At 43.2% G+C, this 22,861-nt stretch overlaps 1 protein-coding gene across 2 annotated transcripts in view; it reads right to left on the bottom strand.

Annotated features, from left to right (window-relative positions):
• The window catches only part of TNRC6B (trinucleotide repeat containing adaptor 6B), a 124,854-nt gene that overhangs the window by 4,527 nt on the left and 97,466 nt on the right, over nucleotides 1-22,861 (bottom strand). Inside the window, exons 9-23 of one of the 2 annotated variants that reach the window (XM_088456907.1) lie at nucleotides 22,582-22,656; nucleotides 21,138-21,183; nucleotides 20,863-21,011; nucleotides 19,702-19,872; nucleotides 16,264-16,389; nucleotides 16,005-16,136; nucleotides 11,574-11,711; nucleotides 10,531-10,690; nucleotides 10,261-10,386; nucleotides 4,613-4,789; nucleotides 4,037-4,183; nucleotides 3,435-3,518; nucleotides 1,799-2,035; nucleotides 485-555; nucleotides 243-382 (exon numbers count right to left, since the gene is read on the bottom strand). In XM_088456907.1, the coding sequence (XP_088313033.1) occupies nucleotides 243-382; nucleotides 485-555; nucleotides 1,799-2,035; nucleotides 3,435-3,518; nucleotides 4,037-4,183; nucleotides 4,613-4,789; nucleotides 10,261-10,386; nucleotides 10,531-10,690; nucleotides 11,574-11,711; nucleotides 16,005-16,136; nucleotides 16,264-16,389; nucleotides 19,702-19,872; nucleotides 20,863-21,011; nucleotides 21,138-21,183; nucleotides 22,582-22,656 (1,979 nt within the window). The remainder of the gene's footprint in view (nucleotides 1-242; nucleotides 383-484; nucleotides 556-1,798; nucleotides 2,036-3,434; nucleotides 3,519-4,036; nucleotides 4,184-4,612; nucleotides 4,790-10,260; nucleotides 10,387-10,530; nucleotides 10,691-11,573; nucleotides 11,712-16,004; nucleotides 16,137-16,263; nucleotides 16,390-19,701; nucleotides 19,873-20,862; nucleotides 21,012-21,137; nucleotides 21,184-22,581; nucleotides 22,657-22,861) is intronic. The other variant, XM_088456909.1, reaches the window with a different exon arrangement.

Raw genomic sequence — 22,861 nt, 5'->3', positions numbered from 1 at the left:
AGCCTATATCTTTAGATCACAGGTTCTCAAACTCTGTCCTCAGGACCCCAAACAGTGCATGTTTTCCAGGTCTCCTCACAGAATCACAAGTGAAATAATTATCTCCATCTGTGGATCTTTTAAAACGTGTCAATGAGTAGTGAATACACCTGTGCACCTGCTGGGTGACCAGCAAAACGTGAACTGTGAGGGGTCCTGAGGAACGAGGTTGAGAACCACTGCTTTAAATGCTTCTGACTCACATGTGCAGGGCATTCTGGGCCTTGGCTGCCTCCTGTTTGGTGCTGTATCGGATGAGGGCTGTGCCCTGGGTGAGGTTGAGATGGAATGTCAGCAGGGGACCATGCTGCATGCAGATCGTCCGGAGGGTGGAACCGTCGATCTGCAAAGAGATCACAAAGCACAATAGATCAGAACACTTTTTAAAAATGCATCTACTTAGAAACAAACATGCTATAGACTAAACAATATGGTTTGCATGTACCTGTGGTGTAAGATTAAGAAGGATCAGCCAATAACTAGGACGCACAGAACTGCCATCGCTCCAGGTAGAAGCTATAAACCAGAAGAAAAAAAAAAAGATTTCAATAGGTTGCAAATAAACCACGTGCGCCGAATATATGCAATACACCATGCACTATGGCTACCATTTCTGAGCACAGAGCAGCTTACATTGCATTTAAACAAAGCAACTAGCAAACCCATGCTTAATTACGGTCTTCTGAGCTTTCACACTTCGTGGTCTCAGCTTTATCCAGTGGGAACACCTCTGAAGGTCAGTGCATGTCTAACATTCATAGTGTTTGTTTTGCCCCATAGTGATACACTGAGGAAATCGGGAATAACCATCCCGTCACATGGGAGCGATCATATTCAGAAAACGTTGCATGCTGCTTTCATCTAAAGACTACAGCCAACTGCTCCACATGTGCTGCTTTACACGAAGCATCTTACACAGATAACCAACTCGCTTTCACCTTCTACCTACAACGGAAGCAGGCATGAGGCTGTCTCAACAGATATACATCATATAGTCAGTCCGGAGAAAAAAAATAATGGAAATGACAAGGAATAGGTATAGAAGGTGCTGCAGTCCTGCGCACATGAGGGCTATGTGGAAGGCATGGTTTTACGAAGCCTACTTTGCAGAGCAGTAGTCATTGTTTGCAAACTCTTCCTCAGTTACTTTCCCTTCTTCTAGATGGTTCCTATTACTCTCATTCATGTATAATACTCTATTCCCATCATATCTTCAGAACTAGGTGTGACAGCCAGAGGTCAAAAATAATAGAGGGCAGGAAAAAATGTGACACTACAGCTCCCTAAGTTTGCTCATAGGCCAAGTAGAGAAACAACATATAATTATGTCTAGCATACACTATCTTCTGTAGAAAGCACAATTCAACAAAACACATGTTTGAAGTCAGAATACATTACTTAGAAAGCTAACATCAATGTGGAACAGTGAAAACACTTATGGTGTAAGCTAGCATTGTATCTGCCATTCCATATTAGAGTAAGCTGGCTGCTCTCCTACTTTATCTGCTTGTGCGCACCTTACATCGGACGCAGTCCATCAATAGTGCTCACAGAACTTAAAGACCGAATGCTCCAGAAAGTTGTTTTTGTTGCCTCGGTTATGTCACTGAGCAGATACAGTAGGTTGTGTTTTAGACAGTTACATTTCTGCCCTACTGTGCTTATGAGACATATGATAGGTAGGTAGATCATCGGTGTCATAATACAAACATGAATCTTTAATATGAGCTGTCACAGCTTAGGCACTTCAATGGTTTACCAGACGTTATCCTGGAGTCCTGTCCCCCCCAGCCTCTGACAGAGCGGGGGGCTGTGCTGTTCCAGGGGGAGTTGGTGGCTTTGGGGTTGTTGGTGAGCCCTGGAGGGGGGCGAGGCAGCCCAGGGCTATTCCTGGACATCTGGTTCTTCCACATCTTGTTTGAATGATGTGATGGGTTGTGTCCAATGGGGTCTGGTGACCAGGCGGATTTATAGTCCCCAAACTTTGCTGAGAGTGCTGATGGATACGAAAAAAAATATATATAAGTGTGGGGTATCTGCAATACTCTGACTGGTAAAGCATCTTAACAGTACTTTCAGCTCTTCAAGCAGAGTTCTAGATTCACAGCCAACTGCAACTGTTGTGGCTTGCAGAGGAATGCAAATCTCCTCATCTCATTTCAAAGACAGGTCACCTACTCAATAGTATGATCAAATTTCCCTTTATATAAGTTCTGTGTTTATCCCAGTGATGTTTTAATTATCTGCCTTTTATTGGTCTAAAAAGATCTGCTAGGAGTTTATCCTAATAATCTACTAATCCTTAAATATAATCTAATTTCACTTCTGAGTTTTCAAACACTGGATAAAAGAATCCTCCACAAATAAAAAACAGAATCGTAAACTGCACCCCTGAAGATTCATTGAAGCGGAGTCTCCCAAATGCCGCCATTATAGTCCAAGGCTTTAAGAATATCCATGCTTGAGCATAGGTGATTTAGGGCAATTCAGAGATGGACGCAATGGCACTAACTACGCAGACTGATTTGCCATTGCGCATGCATATAAATCACACTGTGCATGCGCAGCAAATTAATTTGCTATTACCCTTGCACAAAGGACTCACGGTCAGTGAGTGACAGGAAGTCATGGTTTGGGGAAAATTAGAAAACGCACATGTGTCAGACCGTTTAAACACTATTTACTGGGCGTCTATAAATTAGCCACTGCGTTCCTGCTCGCAACAGGAGAGCCCCCTGTGTGTCTGGAGGCCCGCTATGTCTGCCACAGCTTAGACTTACTCAGAAGGCTGATGGCCCTCTGATCTGGGTTCGAAGTTTCCAGTTTTGCGCGTGAGCTTTCAGTGGGGGTCTCTAAGCACTGGACGGTAAGTCATTAGCATAATTTCGCAATTGCTATCCATGAGAGATTACAGCTGTGATGGCATTTACGTTCATCTCTGAATCGGACCCTTAATGAACATCAATTTGATTTAAACATCTGGGCTCAATCATGGACATCCTGAAAACCTGGACGGTAATGGCGGAGTTTGGGAACCTCTGAATTAAAGATACATCATGCAAGGTAAACCAAACTATGAAGCTAGTAATGAGAATTTCCCTCAATGCAGTGCGACTCATTGCCAAAAATTAAACTTTCGCAACACTACTGCATCATATACTTTAGAATGGGAACCATTTGTGGCTGAAAAGCTTACTTATTTATCATTTACATTATCAGTTTCAATCGTCTAATTTCCAGACAATCTCATTTTAATTAAGCAAATGCTGGAATATGCAGCTCCATAGAAGATGGGGAGCTACATACTGCCCAAGCCTGCTGAAGAAAGCAATACATCTTCTGGTTTGCATTACATCAAATAAGCCAGTAGCCACCTGGATAGATAGCCGGGTTACCTGAAGCGCTGTGGATATTCTCAGAGGCACTGTAGGGCCAGGCACCAGGTGAAGGCAGCGAGGTGTTGAGGGAAGAATTGGACCCTACAGAAAAAGATAACATGGACCAGTCTGAGCAGGCTGTGCTGCTAGTAACATCACTTGCAATACAGACTGCATAAAAAGAAGCCTATTTTCGAAAATGAAATAGCTGTGTCCAGCTTGGACAGAAAGTGAACATTTGTGTTAGGTTGCCCTTTACTGGTGAAACTTACAAACAGTCCCACCCCAATCATGTACAAATGAGAAAGTAAGTAGCTTTGAAGAGTTTCTTCACACATCCCTAGAACTGAATAGCGGATCACTTTTGGCATTGAAAAGCAATCACAGAAAATGAAAAACGGTAGGTAAACTATTATAGGGTTTAACATTGTAACATTTTAACACCATTTGCTAATAGGTAAAGACGGCACTAAATTCATGCTTAGAAGCATTTCATAACACAAAATATATCCATATTCACTTCTAAATGTGTTGCATCAAAATAATTTTATTTTATTCCTTTACATAACCTGCAACTACATGAAGTGTCTCTGTGTATTGTCACAAAGTAAAACACTCGCCTGTAGGGGTGTCCTGCAGTAGCTGGTGGTCAGTATCTACGATGGGAGATGGGGCTGGACCCCCCAGCACGCTGCCGGGGGTAACGTAAGGGTCAGATTCTGGGTCAATATTCTGAATTCCTTTCCATGGCACGCCTGGCTGAAACTCTGCAAAGGAGAGATTGGAAGTCAGAAACAACCATAAAAACAGTCTACATGTATTTGGAGCCGATAAATTTACTATTTTAATAGTCCTGTCTTTAAAGTTGTTGAACAATCAGTGGCGGTTCTAGGGGTGGGCAAGCAGGGCTATCGCCTGGGGCGCTGCAGCCAGAGGGTGCAGCCGCAGTCACCCCACTGTCTACTTACAGCGCGTTTGTTTCCTCCCACTGGGAGTTCCCTAACACTCTGGGAGTACCGGTCCATATAGGTCTATTATGTGGCATAACAGGAGATAAAATGTAACTAATCCAATTTTGTGAAAACAATATACTCGCAGAAACTATACAGCAGTGTGTATAAATCTAAAACACACTTTACTAAGAAGTGAACTAGAAGCAGATGTAACCATTATTGTATTGACCAATTAAGACTCACCTGGGGGCCAGCTGGTGTTGATTGACTTGTTTCCCATTTTGTTTGAGGGGGGTGATTTGGCAGGTAACCAACTCTCACCAGGTGGCCCTCCATGCAATCCTACTGATTCTCCAGGCATCATGTCAAACTGGTTGTACGGGGAACCACCACGATTCTTCCCAGGGGGAGCAATGGAGCCTGCAGGACATGAAGACAGGATTTAAATACTAAAAACACAGGTAAAGGACCATGTGATGTAGACATATTTTCGAGCAGTGGCGGAACTAGCGAGTGGTGGGCCCAAAGTGTAAAAATATGCTATGGGCACCACCCCTCATTGGGCAATCATACGGCTCCCTTTAGCTCCCTCAATGATCACAGACTAAGAAAAGAATGGGTGTTTTTCACAATCGAGAGAAACAATTCCTATTCTAGTCTCAGCCACCTTTGGGAGTGATAGCTGAACAGTGATCTTACCGACTGTGATGCTGCAGGTGGAAAGTGGAAAGTTAGACTAGTTGCACACCCAACATTATGGGGTAGATACAATTAGCCGAGGAACTTACCACGTGGCTGCAGGTCCGGGTTTAACGACTGGAGCCATTCAAATACTGGCAAATTTCCATGTGCAGTAAACTCGAGGCTTAAGCTGGGTACACACTAGTTCGACATGATGCCCACCTTGCTGTCGTGTGGATTGAGCGGCCGACTCAGGTAAGTATACACACCTACCAATCAGAGCCGGATTTAGACCTCACGGGGCCCTAGGCAAGACATTGTTTAGGGGCCCCCTCCCTCAAACAATCCTGTGCATATATTACAGTAGGTGTTATATACGTGCATGATATTATATACACGCATCATTATATATATATATATATATATATATATAGTTTTATATCTCCGAAGGAAACCTGTCCGATTTGTGGAATGGAATAGGCGGCACTCTCGGATCCTGACGAAAAGGTCTTAGGACCTTGAAACGTTGACTATGTATTTAATCCATCAGTGATCAATACACGTTTTTTGGAGACAAAAGAATACCACCTATTCTTTTCCACATGGGGAGGGCCAGGTTTTCCTTATCTTGCTCCAGTGACACCTACTGTGCTATATGCACAGTTACTACAGTCTTCCTAGACCACATAAATTTTATATATATATAAAATAAGATACATCACAATTTATCCAAAAATGAATGGACAGCCCTTAAACAACTTGGCAGTGACAAAAGTATTACTATCCGCCCCGCTGATAAAGGGGGCGGGATAGTAATACAAGATATCTCCAGCTACCGTAATGAAGCTCTCAAACAATTAAGTGATGCCAAAGTTTACTGCATATTGGCAGGAGACCCAACTGCCAAATATCAGCAGGAACTTCATGAGATACTAGAATTGGCTGTGGAAGAACACAATATAAACAAAACCACCATGGATATGCTTCTACCCACGACACCAAAGATACCAGTCTTCTACACATTACCTAAGCTCCACAAGGATCCCCTTAAACCACCGGGGAGGCCTATTATATCGGCCAGGGACTCACTATATTACGAAACTTCAAGATTTATTGATTACCATCTACAGCCGGTGATACAAGCTGAAAAATCCTATTTAAAGGACACGACTGTTTTTTTACGCAAACTTACCACGTTGCGGGATTTACCACAAGATTGTTGGCTTTGTACTATAGATGTAATAAGCCTTTATACGAGCATACCTAATGCCAGAGGCCTGATTGCCATAGAACATTTACTTACCAACAACACCAATTATGATGGTCCAGCTTTACCCTTCTTTATTGAATTATTACGCCTTACTCTTACCAGAAATTACTTTTTGTTTGATGGTAATTTTTACCTACAGACCCACGGTTGCGCCATGGGTTCATGTGCAGCTCCGGCGTATGCCAATGGCTTTATGTACCGTGTGGAACAGGACCTATTCTTCAGCAACACCATCTATGCTGAAAGGATAAGGTTCTTCACACGGTACATAGATGATATATTCATAATTTGGCTTGGCAGTAAGGAAGATTTTATACAAATGATGACAAACATCAATACACTAGACAGTGATATTAAGTTCACATACGACATACATGCCAATGAGGTTCATTTCCTGGATGTTTTAGTCAGACTCAAGGACGGGGCACTCCAGACGACCATCTATAGAAAACCTACTGACAGGAACACCCTGTTATTATCTACAAGCTTTCATCCAGGTAACCTCAAAAAGGGACTGCCTTATTCGCAGTTTTTGAGGATACATAGGATATGCAGTGACCCTGATGATGAGTCAAGGGAACTTGACATCATGACTAAGAAATTTGAGGATAGGGGTTACTCCAGACAATTGTTAACTAAAGCCAGAACAAGAGCGTTGGCTACTCCAAAGGAGATTCTGCCTAATGTTCAAAAGAATCGTAGTGATAACAAATTGGTGTGGGTTAACAGCTTTAATACGGCAAGTGAACACATAATCAGTACAGCGAAACGTTTCTGGCCAATGATCGACAAAGACCAGAATTTTAAAAGTTTGAAAAACACTTAGTTGTTGCCCTGCTACAAAAGGGGTAAAAACATCCGTGACTGGTTGGTACACAATGATATCACCAGTTTCGGTGATAACCCCGTTACACATTTCTTGACCAAAAAACCGGGCAATTATAAATGTCTGGGCTGCACGACCTGTGGATACCTGGAAACTGGAGACAGTTTTGTCCATCCACACACGGGACATAGATACAAGATTAATAATGTACTGACTTGTACTAGCCAGTATGTAGTCTACTTTGTTCGTTGTCCCTGCGGATTATTATACATCGGCAAAACAACTAGACAGTTCCGTGAGAGAATGGCCCTTCATAGGTCTGCCATTAGACTAGCCCTCAGTGGTAAGGACAATGATCAGCTGGTGGCTCGCCACTTTCGTCTGCACAGACACAATCTATCTACGTTAAGATATAAAATGATTGATCAGGTCCCTGACAATCATAGAGGTGACAGGGCCCGTAAGCTTTTGCAAAGAGAAGCATTCTGGATACATCGTCTCAATACCATACAGCCGAATGGTTTGAATGAGACCTTATCCTTATCTTGCTTTAATTAACCATGTTCTCTGTTACTCACTCAGATACTCATATTCGTTTATTCCCTTATAGTACTGTACGCTGCACATACAGTCTCAATTTGACAGCTTTTTGCTGCTTCTCTTTTACTCTTGGAATTATACCCAGTCTTTATCAGTTAGGTCACTGTTATTGTTTTCTGATCCCCTTAAGTTATACCGCTGCTATGATCTTATGTTATTTTTAGTTATTGGTGCCGGTATCGTTATGTCACAATTGTTGTCTTGGTTTCCTTGGTAACGGGTTTGCTGACGCCGCGCTAGCTGCGTAGTGCTATGCGATGACGTCAGACGCCCCCAGTGGACGGATGGAGCCTGCCACACTCGTGGTGTTTTCTTAGATGTTATTTAGGTAAGTGTCTTATTGTTTAGTATTGTCTTCCTGATGAAAATCATTATTGTGATTGAAACATTGAAGAAGTAAATTAGGTTCTTTGTAACCAGTCTCATATTCTTTACTGAGGAGTGCCGCTGCCACATTATTTATATATTTATATATATATATATATATATATATATATATATATATATATATATATATATATATATATAATTTATCTATCTCATCCTGTAACAAATATATACATGAAAGGAGTGTGTCTGTATGTGCTTACATATGTACTGTACATACAGAGTGTGATGGGCGAGACGGGATGATAGGGGGTCAAATGAACAGAGGAAGATAGGAGGAAAAATAGTGTGAGACTGTAGGAAAGGAGGATGAACAGAGGGAGACGGGAGAACCCCCCCTTAGGTGTGCCTAAGACTAACCTCCCCCCCCCCAAGTGCCTAGCCCTAACCCCCCTCTAAATGCCTAAACCTAAACCCCCCCTCCCCGCAGCCTAACCCTAACCCTCCTTTGTTCGGTATGCCAGACGTCGGTCTTCCGGCATCGGTCTAATGACAGTCATCGAGTTTTCGACCCCTGTCTTTAGTACCTTGCCGGGATATGACAGTCGGGAAGCCGGAGGTTGGGAATTAGACCGTCGGCTTCCTGACGTCACAGCTGCTGGCATTTGAATGTGCTCCACAAGCTGTGACATCAGTGCCTGCAGCAAGTGTATGGGCGGTCGGTAGACCGCCCATACACACAAACAGATGCGCCGCTATATCTGCAGATATATTGGCCTTCGGCTGTACTGCATAGCCAACGCGACATATCTCTAAACAACAACATTCAGACATATCGGAGGTACACAATAAATCGCCCACTGTGTACCCAGAATAACGTACGTTAACACATAGCTCCCGTAATTTCGTGTCTGACTCTAGCTAGCACAGAGCTGGCAGGGTAAGAGGCGCCCCTCTCTGCACCAGGGATGGCCACGAGATCATGATATCAGACCAATGACTCGTTCAGATGTTCCCCAGCAACAGCAGTCAGAGGAGGAGGGAGGGGGGACAATCTTCTCTACCCGAGCCGGACCTCCTCCTCCGTTACAGCCTGCAGTGACTGGCCAGCTGATACTATAATGAGTCACTCACACTCATTATTAGTACTGCCGTGGGCCGTGGTGTAATGAACCACTTACATGGCTGGTAGGTCTGCCGCTGTTTGTGGGTGGCAAAGTGTGCTTAGCCCCTATCCATCACCGCCATGTTGAAAATTTGAATTACAAGTACCACCACTCGATGAATGAAAAGTAGTGAAGGTCCTTCTCTTCCCATAAATAGGTATTTTCATTCAAGTTTTTTGTTTTGTCAGTTTGTCAGGACTGAAGAATTTTGGCCCTATAATTTATCTTAATTGCAGTGTCGTAAATTTGTGACTTACATCTCAAATAACCGCCTTTCCCTTACTGTGCACAATATTGCAGTGTGTGGCCCCATAACAGCAAAATTACTGGTACAGATTGCATGAAAGTGGGGGCAGTGTTTCACTGTGAGTTACTGTTTTAGAAGTATAAAGTTTCCTAATGGTCCAAACATGTTTTATCAAGGGATGGTTTCGCCATCTACTTCAGTTTGTACTCTGCCTAGTTTTCCATCTATGTCAAGGCTGGGTACACACCTGAACAATTGTGCGACCCGGCAATGCGATGTAATGATATATATATTGCATCGCTGTACACACTGCAAGATCCGCCGTACAACAATGCGATACAGTTACATGCTTCATGTAACACGTCATTCGTGGAATCACACGGCCTGATGTGCAGCACATCAGATGGGACGATGCAACCTCCCAATTTACCAAACGATGAATTAGGTGGATTTGCCAGTACACACTATTCGATGGTCGGCAGATATATCGAATAGTGTGTACCTACCTTAACTCTCCAGTGCTGCTACACAAAACAAGTGAAACCTGATGGCAATAGTTATTTATGGAGAGTTTCAGGTCTCATTTTTATGCTACCTTCACTGAGCCTTTCAATGAAATCAAACTCCACCTACCAAAACAAAAAATAAAAGACAATAATAATAACAAAAAAAAAAAATCTTACAACACTGCTTTTAGGGATGGTATTACTTTTGGATCAATCCACCCCACTTTCTATACTGGGAAGTGGTGGGTGGGCAGTATCTATGGCTTACCATTTTTGTGTAGACTGACATCTTGGGACACTGAAGAAGGCAACCCATCCATCATGGATGTCCACTGCTTAAAACGTGATTCTGCCCCGGCCTCCTTTCCATAATCCATTCCACTGGAGTTGAAGCCTGCAAATTTTAGCAAAATAAAAATTCATGTTCTTTATATACAAGTTGCTGCTTTTCAAATCTATTTGATCTACAATGATCATTCTGATTTGATGCAAAAGCTACGCAAACCCCGGCAGCATTTCTCGGGATACCAGCACTAACCGGAGCCATATCCAGGCATGTGCCCCTTGGACTGCATGTCTGAGAGCCCCACAGAATCCATATGAGACTTGGGTCCAGCTGGATGAGAGGGAGAGTGCTTCATTCCTGGCTGTCTCTGTTGCTGCTGCTGCTGCAGGGCATTCACCATCCGTGCCAATTGCTAGAGATATTAAACAAGCAAGTCATTAGCAACCATGCTACAGACAGTGTGACTGCATTGCTAGGTCAACAGGGAGCAAATCTGGACACCCTCCACCCCCCCAACCCGCAAGATAGATCACAAGGTTTCATAGTCCAACAATTAAATGGCCTATTTCCGAGTTCTCATCTTATGCTACCGCCACTGAGCCTTTCAATGCAATCAAACGCCACCGCCAATAAATAAATGTAAAAAAAATAAATAATATCTTATAACACCGCCTTTAGGGATGGTATACTATTGAATCCCTCCACCCCACTTTCTATACCGGGAAGTGGTGGAGTAGGTAATATTGAATGAACATTCTCCAGAAGTGGCGGCATCTACTGCTTATCATTTTTGTGTAAACTGACATCTTGGGACACTGAAGAAGGCAATCCAGTTGGACACAAACAGTGATGGTGCCCACACACATACCGACTTGCTCCCAATCAGCCAATGTACACGATTTCCCCTGAACTCTCCCCAGGCAGTCGTGGTCACGATTTGGAGTTAAAAATGTCCAATCTTACTTAAGATCTATCGCGCAGCCAGTGCATTGTATCCCAGATTGGCTAATCTGCCCTACAGCACGGCAGATCTGAAGATGCGATGTACGACGAGCGGGGACGCGCATCGGCATCGTGATCAAGTGTAGAAACTCACGATTTGGCCATTTTTTACATGATCTGTCGTCACGATTCGTCGAAATCGGCCAAATTGGATGAAAAGTCGGTATGTGTGTGGGCACCTTAAGAAATACCATGCAATCTGTATACTTAAATTTCAGGTCTGCTGCTAAATACGTAGATTTTACAAATATGATCTTGAAAGGTGGCTGGAGAATGGAGAAGTGACCCATTACCTGCTGTTCTTGCTGTTGCCTAACGGCCTGCGAAATCTTCCTCTGGTTCTGGAGGAGCTGTTGCTGTTGTTGTTGCTGCTGCTGCTGCTGCTGTTGTTGCTGCTGCTGCTGCTGCTGCTGTAGGAGGAGCTGACAGGCCTGTACAAAGCAAATCCAACACTTCAGCAGATACAGCTTTCATACACTCAGGAAACCTAAAAACCTTCATCCCAAAATATCTATAAATAGCATTATTATTACTGCAGCCTCTATCTGTATACAGAAAAACACACACAACAGGGCCGTAATTAGGATTGTGCAGCCGATGCGCCCGCACAGAGCGCACATGCCCTGTGAGCAGAAACTTACCGCCGCCACCTGCGATCACCCCCTCATCTGCTGTGGCCGCCTGCTGCAATGTATAATAGTACTAATACACATTACAGTGTGCAGCGCTGCAGCTACCTGCCCCGTGTGCTCCGTCCCCTCCCCGTCTGCTGTACAGTCTTCTGGGACTGGGAGAGACGTCATGATATCTGTCCCAGCCCAGTCCCAGAGTGCTCTGCAGCCCAGTGAAGAGAGGAGGCGGCACAACGGAGGACAGAGACTGTGCCTTACCACGGCTCCCACAGTGACATTATCAGGAGCTGTACATGTAAGTGCTGGGCTGGGCTTTGTTCTGTGTGGCATGTGTAAGGGGGAGGGGGCTGGGCTTTGTACTATGTGGCATAACGTGTAAGGGGAGGCTGGGCTTTGTACTATGTGGCATAACGTGTAAGGGGAGGCTGGGCTTTGTACTATGTGGCATAACGTGTAAGAGGAGGCTGGGCTTTGTACTATGTGGCATAAGGTGTAAGGGGGAGGAGGCTGGGCTTTGTACTATGTGGCATAAGGTGTAAGGGGAGGCTGGGCTTTGTACTATGTGGTATAACGTGTAAGGGGGAGGAGGCTGGGCTTTGTACTATGTGGCATAACGTGTAAGGGGAGGCTGGGCTTTGTACTATGTGGCATAACGTGTAAGGGGGAGGAGGCTGGGCTTTGTACTATGTGGCATAACGTGTAAGAGGGAGGAGGCTGGGCTTTGTACTATGTGGCATAACGTGTAAGGGGGAGGAGGCTGGGCTTTGTACTATGTGGCATAACGTGTAAGGGGGAGGAGGCTGGGCTTTGTACTATGTGGCATAACGTGTAAGGGGAGGCTGGGCTTTGTACTATGTGGCATAACGTGTAAGGGGAGGCTGGGCTTTGTACTATGTGGCATAACGTGTAAGGGGAGGCTGGGCTTTGTACTATGTGGCATAACGTGTAAGGGGGAGGAGGCTGGGCTTTGTACTATGTGGCATAACGTGTAAGGGGAGGCTGGGCTTTGTACTATGTGGCATAACGTGTAAGGGGAGGCTGGGCTTTGTACTATGTGGCATAACGTGTAAGGGGAGGCTGGGCTTTGTACTATGTGGCATAACGTGTAAGGGGAGGCTGGGCTTTATACTATGTGGCATAACATGTAAGGGGATGCTGGGCTTTGTACCATGTGGCATAATGTGCAAGGGGGGCCGGCCTGAGTACTGTGTGGCATAATGTGTAAGGGGGGTGGGGGGCGGCTGGGCCTGGCTTTGTAATGAATGGCATAATGTGTAAGGGGGGGATTTGTACTGTGTGCATAATGCGTAATGTTGGAAAATTTGTACTGTTGGCATAATGTGCAAGGGGCATTACTACTGTGTGGTGTAATGTGTAAGGGGCACTACTACAGTTTAGTGTAACGTGTAAGGGACACTACTTGTGGTGTAATGTGAATTGGGGGCACTATATTTTGGCCAGGCCCTTCCCCTACGAGACCACGCCCCTTTTTTGTCCCTGTTTACGATGAGGGAGAGGGGGGACACCAAAGCACTTTCATGCACAGGGCACCAAAATGTTTAGTTACGGCTCTCTATACACATACCAGTTGTGGCTCCAGAGGTGGAGCGCAGTCCAAAATTCAAATAGGGGAGCCACACCAACTGCCAGGGTGTCCTGGCCGGTGATGTTTGGCAGCATATTGGATGGCAGTGGGTGTGGCGCCCCTATTTGAATTTTGGACTACGCTGCAGCTTCACTTCTGGAACCGTCACTGACACATATATACACCTATCTACCTACCTGTGTATACCCTGCTCCTTTATATTTAAACTTGTAACAAAACAAAAAAAGCAGCTAGGTCCCAGGCAGCTCTGCTAGAGTCAGGCATCTTTTGCGATGGGACTAGGACGCACCGGGAGACTGCACTGATTAATTTGACACTTGTATATCTGTGTGCAACTAATTCTGTATATGAAGCAATACAGAATTTGGCATGAAAAAAAAAAAAAAAAAACAGTGGCTGCTGGACGTAGCACTTCACATACAGAATCAGAGACTCAGTCGCACACATATATACAAGTGTCACATATCAAATTAATAAGCGCACTTTCCTGGTGCATCTTAGTTGCATCACATTGAGACAATGGGGGTGATTCAATTGTCAATTGAGCACGAGGTAAATAACCTTGCGCCCAATTTTGGATTACGGCGGGTATGCGTGCTCCCGATACCCGCAATATTCAATAATAAAAAAAAGAGGCTGTCACAGGGTGTTCAGAGCTGAAAACCCTGCTGTGCGTAAAAAAATTAAATAAATGATACTCACCTGTCCGGTGGGTCTCAGGTGATCTCCACGGTTCCCGGTGGCCTCCCCTGGTCACTGGGGAGGGAGCTGCTGGGAGGCGTATACACTCAACACACTCCTCACAAACATTCAAAAACATTCAAACTCACATACTCACCCTGCTGAAGACCTGTCTGCCGATGTTGGATGCAGAAGACACCGCTTTGGAATATGAGTAATTAAGACCAATTAAGCTAATTGGAAATGGGGGGTGACGCCGAGGTTCCAGATAAAGTCCCGCTGATTTTTCCTAATATCAATGATTTTAGGAAAAATCAGACTTATTTTTTAAATTCGCCGCCCGCAATTCGATTCCCCCCTATGAAGCATTTTCGGCAAAAAATAAATAAAAATACGCAAACCCCAGAAAAAAAAAAAATCACATACACAAAAAAAACCATGCAAAAAAAAAAAAAAGACAACGTCTGGCGCTAGCAGAGTCGCATGGGCCCTGGTGATCCAAGAGTAGTAGTTTGGTGCTACTGCAGCATGGATGTATAAGGTGCCCATCTGTATAAAGGAAAGTCAAGACGTGTCACTTTTGGGCAGGAAAAGGTTTGCTGTTCTGAACTTTGTCGTACGATTCAAACCTCTTGTGACACAAAGTCATTAAACACAGACAAATGAACATTTATTTAGAAATATAGGTGCAAACTTGCACTCTGCATTAGCCAATATACAGGCAATGAGTTTGATTATTGCAAGGTAAACTGACACAAGAAAGAGTATGAATGGTTGTTACAGCTCTGTGCAAGTTTACATCTATTTTAGTAAATAACAAATGACAGGCCAAAGTACTATACAGATTAGATTATTGGTCGATGACTTGAAAATGGAGCATAGGGTAATTTTCTGCTCTATAAACAAGACCACGACTTCATACATAAACTGTCTCAGACCTGTTCATGAGGACAAGGTCAGTATCAGAGCTGAAAGCTAGGTGATTGGAATAGAAAAGTGGATCACCATTCTTTAAAAACTCATCTAGCGGTAAGACTCTGTATACTATCACAATGGAATCATCAGAATGGTTTTGTAATACAAAAGATTACTTTTTTTTTTTTTTAATACATTTCAAAATACTATAGATCCTAAAATTCAAGTTGTCTTAAAGAGCTTATAAATAAAACACACTACACTGCCAAAAGTATGTGGACACCCCTTCTAATTAGTGTGTTTGGCCATTTTAGACACAACCATGTCTAACAGGTGCATAAACTCAAGTATACAGCCATGCACGGTCATAGGATGCCACCTTTCCAACAAGTCAACTTGTTCCCTGCTAGAACTGGCCTGGGCACCTGTAAGTGCTGCTCTAGTTAACGAAAACATCTATAAAACAGGTCAGCCACAAAGCAGTAAGCCACAAACAGTCGGTCCTTGGTTGGAACACTCACTAGCAAGTTCAGAAGCACACACATACACAAGTGCACACACACCAACAAAGTTCAAATATGTTGACAGAATTATAGAGGTCTGTACAGACTCCCCTGTCTAAACAAATATCATGATTATCTTGAATTTTACATTTAGTGGCCCTTTAATAAGCACCCAATGTAACATGCAATCTGCCGTCTATATTTATTTGGTAAGATGTTCCACTGTAAGAGTTTTTGTTCCATTATAGAAAACATCCTGCACGTGTGGTATGCTATAAGTCTGATTATCCCAGTGGGTGAAATTTCTCAGATCCAGGGATATATTTTATATCGGCTGCTTACATTAAAAAAAAAAAATAGACTAAATTGTAGTGTTTGAACACTTACCAACTGGAACTGTTGGATCTGGGGTAGCTGGCTCAGCATGGCGATCTGCTGAGGAGTTAGTTGGGGCCCCATGTTGAACAGTCCTGGGCTCATGTTACTGTTAGGGAACTGCTTCAGCATAGAGGCAGAGACCTGCGTCAGAGTAAGGAACGAAGAGTTAATCAGTAAAGCATTGATTATCAAAACAAGTGAAAAAGAAACCATTGAAACGTCGATAAAATGATTGGTTGGCAAAGACATACAGGAAATGGTATCTCACCTGGGGAGATAGGAACTGGGGAGGCACTTGTGCCCGGAGGTTGGGAGAGGAGTTGAGCGATGGCACAGGGTTGTGCATGCCACGCGATTGTGCACCGCTGTTCCCGAACAGACCGTGATTGCCACCCTGAAGAATTAAAAAATGAGTCGATTATGTAAATGAATTTAGTACATACTGGTTCCTCCACATTAAATCATTTATTTTACAGACTGTTTAAGATCCACCGCATACACGACCCAAATAACATGGCAAACATAACATTCAGTGCTCATGCAATCAAGTAGTAAATGATTATAAATGAATATGACGTGGGCTGGAATTATGACTGCTATTGCATTATACCATTCTGTTGTCTCCTTCAGTAAGCATTAGTTATGCCAAATTCTAACTACTTGTACTTATATGGGGCATAAAGGCTGAAATTGCACAAACCTAAGGGGAAAAAAACAGTAACATAGAACATGCTAGTTTAAAAACAAAAAAAAACAAGAAATGGTAAAGCATACACCAATGAATTAGTAATGGCAAGAGAGATCTAGTAAAGCAGATTATTTTTGTTCAGTATTCACTACTGAGAGAGAGGGCAAGGGGCCACAGTTAGGTTGCAGGTGTAATCAGAAAAAGGAGGTAGGAACAAGCACATTTACAGAGGAGAAGATCCTAACAGAACTCTCAAAACTAAAAGTGGATAAATCAATGGCGCTAGATGGGATACATCCAAGGATACTAAAAGAGCTTAAAGGGGTGCTGGTAACACCATTAACAGAATTATTCAACCAGTCACTAGCTACTGGAGTAATTCCAGAGGACTGGAAAAGAGCAAAAGTTGTCCCACTGCACAAAAGTAGAAGCAAGGAAGAGGCAAGCAACTACCGACCAGTGAGCCTTACATCAGTAGTAGGGAAACTGATGGAAACATTCTTTAAAGAAAGAGTCGTAGATTATCTCAAATCCAGCAATTTGCAGGATCCCAAAGAGCATGGATTTACTGGGGGGAGATCGTGTCAAACAAATCTTATTGACTTTTTTGACTGGGTGACTAAGGAAATAGATAAAGGGGTAGCCATAGATAGTTTATCTAGACTTTAATAAGGCTTTTGACACTGTTCCACATCGCAGACTGTTAAATAAACTGGAAAGCATGGGATTGGATACAAAGATAGTTGAATGGATAAGATCATGGCTGCAGGATAAGAAACAGAGAGTTGTAGTAAACGGAGTGCAGTCTCAAAAGGGAAATGTTACCAGTGGAGTACCTCAGGGATCTGTGCTTGGATCAGTGCTTTTTAATATCTTTATTTATGACATTGAAAATGGTATTGAAGGGAAACTATGCCTTTTTGCAGATGACACAAAGGCATGCAACAGGGTAGACACACCAGGAGGGGTAAAAGAAATGATTGATGATCTAGGTAGACTAGAGGGAATCGGTATGAAATACCGCCAGCCGCACGGTTCGATTCCCGGCAGTACCTGACCGACAGATGAGCAGAGCCCGGCAGCGGAAGCCCGACAGCGCTGGAAATCCCGATCGTCGCTAAGGTAAGTATAAACTAACCTAACCCCCTAACCCTCCTTAGGAGTGCCTAACCCTAACCTCCCCCCAAGTGCCTAACCCTAATCCCCCCTCTAAGTGCCTAACTCTAACCCCCCTTCCCCGCTGCCTAAACCTAAGTCCCCTGGGGGGGTGCCTAACCCTAAGTCCCCCCCGGGGGTGCCTATCCCTAACCCTCCCCCCCCCTAGCCTAACCCTCCCGGCGTAGGGGGTAATGTCAGGCGTCTACATCTAGACGCCCGGCATTTCACCCTTGCCGGGATATGACAGTTGGGAAGCCGGCTGTCGGTATTAAGGCAGCCGATTTCCGGATTGTATACCGACTAGAGGAATGGTCAAGAATGTGGCAACTACATTTTAATGCCAAAAAATGCAAGATCATACACTTGGGTCTCAAAAATCCAAAGGCTAAATATAGTATTTAATGGCACTATACCGGAAACTACTGAAGAGGAAAGGGGTCTAGGAGTCACTATTTCAGGCAAGCAAACATTGTAACAAAGCAATGAGGAAGGCAAGTCAGATAATTGGTTGTATAGGGAGAGGAATCAGTAGCAGAAAGAAAGAAGTTATAATACCACTGTATAGGTCATTGGTACGTCCTCATCTCAAATACTGTGTTCAGTTCTGAAGGCCATACCTCCAGAAGGATATTAATACATTAGAGACTGTACAAAGAAGGGAAACTAAATTGGTGCAAGGTCTACACCACAAAACGTACCAGGAAAGACTAAAAGATCTTAATATGTATAGTTTAGAGCAGAGAAGGCAAAGGGGAGACATGATAGAAACGTTCAAATATATAAAGGGTTTTAACAAGGTAAAGGAAGGAGACATTCTTCAAAGAAAGAGAAGTATTAGAACAAGAGGACATGTTCTGAAACTGGAGGGTGGTAGGTTTAGGGGAAATTTGTGGAACAATTACTTCGCAGAAAGGGCTGTGAACAAGTGGAATAGCCTCCCATCAGAAGTGGTAGAGGCTAAGACAGTAGAGCAATCTAAACATGCATGGGATAGTCATAAGGTTATCCTTCAGAAGAAGTAAGGATCAATAAGGGTTGAGGTAACAAAATGTTTAAAAATGGGGCAGACTAGACGGGCCAAGTGGTTCTTATCTGCCGTCAAATTCTATGTTTCTACAAGCAGAGTTAACTTCTTAGTACTGTCAGGAGAGTTGAAAAAAGCAGAGTTAATTGAAAAAGAACATTGAAATCACTGATGCAGACATGCCAGACGTTCTGGGTGGTGGTGCTAAAGGGGATAGCACCTGCTTACTACCAAAGTGTTTATAAAATACGCACACAGGGTTTTGTATATTTGTACCCTAAACAAATTTTCATTTACCGTATGAATTGTCACATACTGGAATGTACAAAGCTCTTAAGGTGCAAGTTTAATGCTGGGTACACACTAGACGATGTGCCCGATATGTCGTTCTGATCCGCCGGATCGGACGACAAATTATCTAGGGTGTACCCAGCATTACACCACTCTTTGTGGGGCTTAATGTGATGCATCCTTTGATGAATGAGCCAGATATGACCACATGACAACCACGAGAAATTGCGCAGCTTAAAAGGAGACTGAGACTTGCAACAAAGCGATGAACCATTTTAACATAGTGACCACATTTTCCCATTGATTATAAAGAAATGAATACAATTTGGTAATGAATTTGCCCATATTAGTAAGTAGTATAGTCATTCAGTTACAATACAATGGGGGAGAGACAAAAAAATCGAGTAATGACTGTTACCATATCTTATTAGGGGGGGGGACGGGGGGGACTTTAACATGGATTACAGCACGGAATATTCCTGACAAAAGGAAGATGTAATATATCGGCTTCTCATTGTTGAGGAAATCCATACAAGGACTCTTACTTGTCTAGCAGCGAAGGTTTGGGGGTTGAGGCCCGAACCGATAGCTCCCAGGCCCGCGGAGGGGAGTGAGGAGCCAGAGGGAGATAGCTTGTAGCTGGGGGAGGGAGAAAAGGGAGAGCACGGAGCCTCGTCCCCAAGGCACCCGTCTTGATTGGAGAAAGGCAAAGTCAGCTAAAGCCAGTCAGGGGGTGTTGGTTAGTGATGCAGCAGAAGGCAAGAGGGAGAAGGAGAGACAGACACAGAGAAATTCTATTGAGTGCAAATGATAGGTGAGTCAGTGTACTAATCAAGCTCAGGAATTCTCCACATTCAACTATTGCTAAATATTGGTACTAACATAAAACAGCAAATAAAATATGATTAAAGAATTAAAATCATCAAGAAAATATTCACAAATAAGTATGTATGACCCATATTCACTATATTCCTCCAAACTAGATATACCCGAGATAGCGGTTCATTCACCCCCAGACACAGCATGGTCGCATTTTGGGTCATCTTATTTTAGATTTGATTCGATGGAATTGATAGTATGGAGCCACAGGAATCTAACATTTTCATTCTTTACAACTTTCAATTGAGGACAGATCACTATGGCTCTAAGGGGTAGATTCAATATATTACGAGCTGTTGTCAGCAGCACGTGCTGCACATTTATCTGCCAGTTACGGTAGGCAGAACCTGCCCGCGCCTCAATAGCCTGCGAGCAGAATCTACCTTCTGTAGTTAATGTGCGGAGGTCACCGGGGACCCACTCTAGCAGTGGCACCCGCGCAAAATTGAATCAGACCCTTATATGCCCCCCTATTTTAAATGACTTGTGTCTAAGGAAGCATTTTAAAACTGTAAAAATTACAAGAAATAAAGTGCAGATTTACTTGATACCACAAACAGAACAACATGGAAACCCCAGCTGTATCACACATACGCACACACTAAAGTGGTCTGTGTAAGCTTCCTTCAGGGTTTCAGCACATGACCTGTACAATGAATAGCTATGTTACTGCCAAATGTACAAATTGTTTTTTTCTATTTTACACCGCTATGAATTGCACATCATTGTCAGGGCTGTTCATGGACAAAATATACACACTCATTATGTCACTGCCCAATGCTAATGATGATGTGATGGCCAAAGACGGTAAAGGCATGAATAGTTACCTTCTCAAAATAAGGTCCGCTGTCTGCGGCTCCAATATCTTTGGAATTGGGCAGACGGAAACCGGACCGGTCCTTCCGCATCATTTCGTTGAAATCCCCGAGATTCACACTCCTTTTGTCCGCCTCAAATTTCTTTTCCGGAAGAACACCTGAAGGTTAATAACAGAGAAACCTTTAATTATAGGACTTCCAATATTTAATTAAGAACACGTGCAGCAAAGGAATCTGCGGTCATAGTTTCATATTGCACAGTGCCGAAAGAAAACGTAACTCACCGACAGGGTGGTCCATCTTACTAGCAGATGAGTCATCCACTTGGCTCTGAGCAAAATAAAAAACAAAACATATCAATTAGTGGCAGTACATTAAGAATATGGGACAGGATAACCCTCAAGTATTAAGTGCCATTCTGAAATACTTGACTTCTCCAAAATATCAACCATACAACCATGAATCATACAGTAGATGAACTTGAAAATAAAAGTGGTTACTATAGAAATAGAAGACTATTCATGACTATATCCTATTCCAGTAACCTAAAGGGATTAAAAAAATAAAAAAATTCCCGGCACCGGTACTGCCTGTTTCGGTACTGAGAACCCGAGACCACGAAAGTCTGCTTCAATGTCCTTGAAGGCAGCTTATTAAGAAAAGCTGACTCCACACAATACTGTGCGCTGTAGAAGGCCAATTTCCTATTATTTTTCGTCTCTAATGCAGTACTAGGATTCATGGTCATCATGGTTTTTACCATGACCTGTGACTCTACAGGCACAAAAACCATCTTACAAATTGTAGGCACCATTTCTGGGTTCCAATTATGAGCTGCACCATATTTATAAACTATGTATTTACACAACCCCAAGTGATCTTTCTCTTGCCCATTTCCAACTGTTATTTTACTCACTGAAGAAGCGAACCATTACGCATTACGTTATTCACAACCACCACAAGAACAGTTATTATTACTAGGTTTAAAGCGCTCTGTGACATATAGACACCAATCACACAGAGTCAAGTTACATGAGACACTAGTTGGTGACCTGCAAATGCCAGGCAGTTCTTCCATGAAAATATTTAAGTACTAAAGTGGAGAATTCAATTAGGCGCAGGATTTGCAGCCTGGGAAAAGCAACAACTGGAGCTAATGAATTATACAGCATTTTTTCCCACGTGGTAAACCCTGGGTTATTAAGTGCTAACCCACAGATTCCAGCGTTTTGCAAGGAAGCTCCTTCCTTGCAAAGTGTTAGAATCTATGGGTTTCCCCATGCATTAAATGCAAGAATTTGTATTGTAATGAAGATTTTTCCTCGCAGCTCCTGAGGCTGCGAGGATAAATCCACCCTCTGGAGTTTAGCGCTCGGAGTACCTGCAGCTAACTGAATCGGTCAACGCGTTCAATTGGCTGCAAGGTAAACTCTGCGCCTAACTGAATTTCCCCAAAAATGTTGATATGAATAGTGGTAATTTGTACAGAAAAATAAACCAATAGATTTGCAGTCTCAACTACTAGACAAAGTATATTGTGCAAGCTTTTAGTCTCCTTGTTTTTTGAAGGAATGAAGACTACAAATGCACATAATTACATTTCGCTCTAAACTAGGAATCTATATTCACCCATGCACAAACTCTTCTGCTCTATAAAACTACTCTCACACTGTGCCTTTAAGAAGAGTAAAGACAGGAACCACATGGATTGCAATGAATCAAACTTACCAGTAATCCCATGTTTGAGAACTGTTTGGACAATGGGTTTATCCAGGAATCATTGTTTCCCCCTTTCAGGGATCCCTGCAATACAGGAGAAAACAAAAAACTTACCAGAGTAAACAAACGCCCATTTATAAAATGATATCATACAAATAAAAAAAATGGTCAGCGGCTATACACTGCATTTTAATGACAGCGCAGGGTGGTGGGAGGTTATCTACCCGACCGACCTGTCAGCTGTCACTATTTATATTTCATCCAGTTAACAAGACACCTTGTGACCTCA

This window comes from Taudactylus pleione, unplaced genomic scaffold (assembly GCF_031769625.1).
Source record: "Taudactylus pleione unplaced genomic scaffold, aTauple2 ptg000726l, whole genome shotgun sequence".
NCBI classification, from domain to species: domain Eukaryota; kingdom Metazoa; phylum Chordata; class Amphibia; order Anura; family Myobatrachidae; genus Taudactylus; species Taudactylus pleione.
This window is presented reverse-complemented; position numbering and strand designations above follow the sequence as displayed.